We start from the raw sequence: 6,000 nt of genomic DNA on the forward strand, positions 1-6,000 counted from the left end.
ACTACACCGCCAGACGAGAACACGGATATGTACCGCTAAACAGATAAATGTTTAGAGTGTTGTTTTTGGTCTAAAGCATCCCGGCTTCGATTACTGGAAATTTAACCGCCACTGCTTAATTCCTCCGACTCGGGGGCTGGTGTTTGCACTATCTTCAGCATTAGAATTCATCTCTTAAAGGAGATCTAGAGTAAAAGCACCAATCAAATGTGATATGGACTTATGGTTCTAAATCAGGAAGTATGAGTCGTAGATGTGATGTGAAAATATCTAAGTATGTAAACCTTAAATATCTTTTTTAGATTATTTTTTCCGTGGAAGTCGAACACAAAGGGATCATTTTTCTATGCTGTGTCGATGCAACTGTTCGAGCGCTTACACAGTGCTTCGCTTCCTGTACACGATTATTCTTTGGCTATGAGCCAGCCACTTTTACCTTCCACGTCTATCCACACAGTGCTTTCTTGCATGTGGCGGATGAGGGAGACATTCAAAATCATTGTCTTTCATGATGGAATCATTTGCACGTGCAGTACGGGGGCTCAACACTGTCACGTTGGTTCTATAATAAAATCTGACCGTCATTTGTCGATAATTTTTCATTCTTCACTACCCAATAAACTGAGTAACAGACCGCTGCTCGTTTGTGTAAGCCTGATGTAAGGCGGCCATTTTTACATTGGTACTTTGACGCTGTTTACTGGTCTGCACATTGCTGCCACCTCTACAATATTCGTTCAAATCTTAGTTTGAGTGCCACTAAAGATTATCACTTGAATCACCCTCCCCTGAGTAGGCAATTTCTGTGTGACCTCTTGCCACATGGAAAATTATTTTATCACTGTGAATTCCAGTCCATTCTTTGATCCTACAAGTCATGATGTCCGTCGTTCTGCAAAACTTCTTCTATCCTCTGTTTTGCCCTGCCCAAACCGTTATTAGCTCTTGTAATATTCATTTCTGAGAATGTGTATGGCCAATATAAGAAATTTTACGGAGCTCTAGTTTTCGACTTGATCCTGTGCGGAACTCTGTGATCGTGCGGGCATTAAGCAAGGAAGGGGGAGTTCCCGACTTGCCCTTGGGTCACGGAGTAAATTTTCGTAATTTAGTCGATTAACACACGACATCCCAAAACTTCTCCTGTGGTTCCACATTTCAAAGACTTACAAGCGTGTCAATGAGTTGCTTTGGATCGTCCATGTTTCCACACCTTATCGTAAGAATAGTCATATATAGTGTTTGATCATTCATTGCCAAGTTTTAAATTTAGGTTGTTACTTCAAAAGAAATAGTTTTCGTAAGTGATTTCCGTCTCATTGCTCTCTTCAGTTTAATTCATTTTGCAGAATTTAGTTGTTCGGATATTTGAGTCTGTTTACTCTCTAAATCTGGCGGTTGTTTACTTTTAAGTTCGTCTTGTGTTAGGCTTGTCTGCTGGAGACGGTGTACTTCGTAATGTTTGCATTTGTTTCCAGTCCCCCGTAAGAAAACATAATTGAGAATATTGATGTACTAAGAAGAGAATTGTTGTACTCGTCAGCCTATGATAATGCCCGAAATGAATCACTATAGCCTATTCCTACATTTTCGGCAATTCGATTTTTGATAACCTTTTCTAGTTTATGGTCACAACGTAAACATGATCAAATTCGACATCAGACTTTTCACCGCAGCTTAACTTGCGTAGATCGTTCACAACAGGATAGCAATGTTTCTATCCTGTTGCAACTCAGAAAATAATCTTTGACAAGTGTTAGGGTAGGAATAATAGCAAAACATGAGTTTCTCTTTCCTTTCTTTCGTCATTATTCCCCTCTTACGTTAATGTACTGTTGCCTTATTTTTATAATTTGCTTTCTCTTCACTCTTATACAGAATGAAATATATCGGTATACTTTGGATATTCGTCTCCCATTATACATTCTTTAATTGGTAAATTTACTTACGTTAGATCGATTTTTTAGCATAACAATGATGTATATTGTGATCTAATGTAATTCTTTATTCATGATGTGTTTGTGCAGTATGTTATAAATTACACGATTCTATTTTAATATACATATTATCTTATTAAATCTATGTTTATTATTGCTATACTTCTTCATCTTATTACTTTTATTTGTATTATTTGCAAGAAATTGTTCTATTAAATTACATTTTTGATCTTGATATTCAACGTTGACAGCTCCCAAAAGCACATTGAAGCTTCGGGTCTAGAGTAGTCCTTGAATCCAGCCAATCAGATTCGAACTCCACCTTGCCCTCCATTGTTCCTCGGTCTAGAAATATCAGCTGACTTTGCCAATCACGTGGCCAGGAGTATCTGTCTGCACCACAAAGTTGGTTTAATTCTGCTGCAGTGATTGTGTACTAGACTAAATTGGAACTGGTTAATTGTAGGGAAGGTAATGGAAATGAAAATATACAGCCTGTTTTCAGTCATTCGATCGTTTCAAGAATCTGATGAATGAAGCCCCGCATAGCGGCCAGGGTAGGAATTGTGCCGGTTGCCTGTCCCACTCCTTTGGGGCAAAGATTAATGGTTAACAGATTAAATGAAAAGATACTAGAGGGTGTTGCTACAATGAAAGGTAATAGGATAAACCACAGTACACAGAGAAAATTCTGTCTCCCCTCCAATTTGGCTAGCACAAACTTCACAATACGTGACCGAGATTTGCACCACGTAACGCAGCGGTGAGATTACAGTGCGCTGTACCCTGAGCCACGAATACTATTCTACGAGAGGGAATGTATTCCCATATTCCAGGAGTAAAATAATTATGTCTGATCTTGTTTCATTTTACTTATGTGTTTTTTCGCTTTGAAACGTATTCGTTCCGTCGATGATGTAATATTTGTATACATTAGTGTTCATTTATAGCCAGTTTATTGGACGGACCTATTAACTGAATATTAGAGACATTCACATTGCCAAATGTGTTCATATATATGAGGCTTTACCTTGTAAATTACTCGTTCAGATCAACGAAAATAAGTTTATTAGTACGCTCCAAATATTTTCTGTTGTGTTTCAGATGAGGACAGTGGAGTCCAGGTGATCTACCTGTCCGCAGATGGTTCTGCCATGGAACTGGCCTTTTGTATTAAGAACCAAACGGCACCTGGCCTTCTACTGCTAAGTAAACAGTTACCATTAAGCTCGGGAATAAGAGCTGAAATCGTTCATGCTGAGGAGACTGCAGGAGTGGGAGAAAATATTAATTTCTTCACTTGGGATTCTGAGGCTACCTGTCCGTCTCCTTAAGATATAGAGCTGCAAGAGGACAACATATCACAATTCACTTCAATTGCTCCCCTTTATTTAATTCAAGTATGTAAAAATGTATAAAATATGTGAAAATAAATGAAATGTAGTAATTAAAATTTATCAAAGTAGTTGTCATTTACACACAGTTCGTAGAACAGTTTATATATCTACGATACGAAATAAATATGTGCGTATATAAATTCGGGTAGACTGTGTTGCAAGTTTCTTTAACCCATGGCAATTGACACGTGGTATTTTGTGACCCATGATAGTTTCATTGAGTAGCAGATTCTATATTTACGACATACCGACTGTATTTCCTGAGGGCAGTTACCGCCTTGCCAATGGAATAAATTCCGAGAGAGAGGTGATAGTTTCCACGTGTCCTGTTATCATGATACTCCAATCAAATCTGCGGGGTGAACAGCTCAGTAGTTGATTTTTACGATCGCAATGTAGTCAAAATAAACATTCATTTTACTTTCACATGTGGAATAGATTAGAATAGAATAGAATAGAATAGAATAGAATAGAATAGAATAGAATAGAATAGAATAGAATAGAATAGAATAGAATAGAATAGAACAGAATACTCCCATCCCCAGTTATAGATAGCCTGAAATTGGTTTGAGAGAATTCAAGTATTGCAGTCCTTTTATTTGATACATTCATTTAATTTAATATTTTACAAGTACTTGACTATTTTTGCGTTAAATAGTCTACTTGAAGCTAATAATGTCTAATTTCATTGCACGAATTATCATCCTATTTTTTCTTTCTCTTTGATTTCTTTTTGTTCTAGACGTAGTACAATTCTACAGATTCTAGAACAAAGAGTCATCCTATATTTCATTCATTTTGTTAGTGCTTTTCTTTCTCATTTCCTTTCGCCACATGTTTTTCAAAATACAAATATATTTTGATATTTTTCCCAGTGTGATCCATTCATCGTTTCATAAGTTAATAACTATATAAAATTCTTTCTCGCTTTCTATTTTTGTTTTATATTCACCACCCAAATATTTAACTCTAACTGCGTTCCTTCCCCTACATACTCTTAATAGACACGCCTATTCCATTATGTCTCCACACAATAAACAATGGTTTTGGTTATGTTTCTCTCCCAGACACTTATTTTTATATATCCCCGTTAACCACCACACCACACCTTTTAGACCTCTACTTAAAAACATTTCTTTCCTTATTCACATAATTTGAATAATTTCACTGAATTCCGATAATCTTCCTTTAGAGTTACATTCTATATTAGCGCACATAGTACATACCGAACAGGTTAAAGTTCAGCACAGAAATGGTCACTCAGACACCAGTGGTAACAGTACTAATTATGTAGCATAGATCCTTTCCGACAGACCAAATATGACCTAGACCACAATAGCTCAGTTGGTTATAGTATCTGTCGCGAAATCTGAAAGTTGTAGTTTAGGATCCTAAACGTCCACGTGGTAATCTCAGGTTCTAAGCGTGCTAGTACCTAATTTTTTATTTTACCGGGCGAGTTGGCCGTGCGCGTAGAGGCGTGCGGCTGTGAGCTTGCATCCGGGAGATAGTAGGTTCGAATCCCACTATCGGCAGCCCTGAAAATGGTTTTCCGTGGTTTCCCCATTTTCACACCAGGCGAATGCTGGGGCTGTACCTTAATTAAGGCCACGGCCGCTTCCTTCCAACTTCTAGGCCTTTCCTATCCCATCGTCGCCATAAGACCTATCTGTGTCGGTGCGACGTAAAGCCCCTAGCAAAAAAAAATTATTTTAATTTTTTCTCCCATTTTTCTTTAGTTTGTCGATGCACACTAGCAAATAAGGGTATATCTAAACATATACTGGGATGATTCCTACGATTTAAACACGAAATAATCTCTCAGTGAACATATGTTCTACCTGACTGATGAATTCGTTGTTTGTCGTTCGTTTTATTCACTGCCGAGTCAATACCTGGTAAAGACCTGGCATTCCTTGCGGGGCTACTAGGATATGTGCATCTAGAAGTTCGCCGTACCATATGTCTATAAAATATGTGCCCAAAATCGTACGTAAATGCAAATCGAGTGTGACCTTCGGCACTGAGTCCATTGGCCTGCCCGGTCTCCTGACCGCATTTCTGTCAGTGGGGATAAATGAAAAATAGGGTGTACACTACACCAATTAACGACATCTACGACGGGGAACAGTGTATCAATAACGACTGCGCTGCTGTTTGACTGGACCCAGGTATCTGCTGACATCTAGTCATTGATCATCTCCTGTGATATGGCCAATATATGTCCTGTAACTCCGTCGTGTGTAACTCAGTAGTATAATAATGATGTGGACACTTGTTCGTGTTTTACCGGGCGAGTTGGCCGTGCGCGTAGAGGCGCGCCGCTGTGAGCTTGCATCCGGGAGATAGTAGGTTCGAATCCCACTATCGGCAGCCCTGAAAATGGTTTTCCGTGGTTTCCCATTTTCACACCAGGCAAATGCTGGGGTGTACCTTAATTAAGACCACGGCCGCTTCCTTCCAACTCCTAGGCCTTTCCTATCCCATCGTCGCCATAGGACCTATCTGTGTCGGCGCGACGTAAAGCCCCTAGCAAAAAAATGCTTGTGTTTTGATCTTAGGAATCTTACCTCATTGTTTATTACAAATGTTTGTTATCAGTGGAATCCAGTGTAGGGTGGACATTGACTGGAAAGTGATCGGTGATATTAACGAGACTATGGAGT

General features: G+C 38.8%; 1 protein-coding gene across 1 annotated transcript in view; it reads left to right on the top strand.

Annotated features, from left to right (window-relative positions):
- Nucleotides 1-3,329, top strand: part of LOC136874562 (uncharacterized) — a 43,989-nt gene extending 40,660 nt beyond the window's left edge. The window contains exon 3 of the mRNA XM_067148199.2: nt 3,042-3,329. Coding sequence (XP_067004300.2) covers nt 3,042-3,271 — 230 coding nt within the window. The 3' untranslated portion in view covers nt 3,272-3,329. The remainder of the gene's footprint in view (nt 1-3,041) is intronic.
- Nucleotides 3,330-6,000: the final 2,671 nt, after the last annotated feature.

Source organism: Anabrus simplex, chromosome 5, assembly GCF_040414725.1.
Source record: "Anabrus simplex isolate iqAnaSimp1 chromosome 5, ASM4041472v1, whole genome shotgun sequence".
Classification (NCBI taxonomy): Eukaryota; Metazoa; Arthropoda; class Insecta; order Orthoptera; family Tettigoniidae; genus Anabrus; species Anabrus simplex.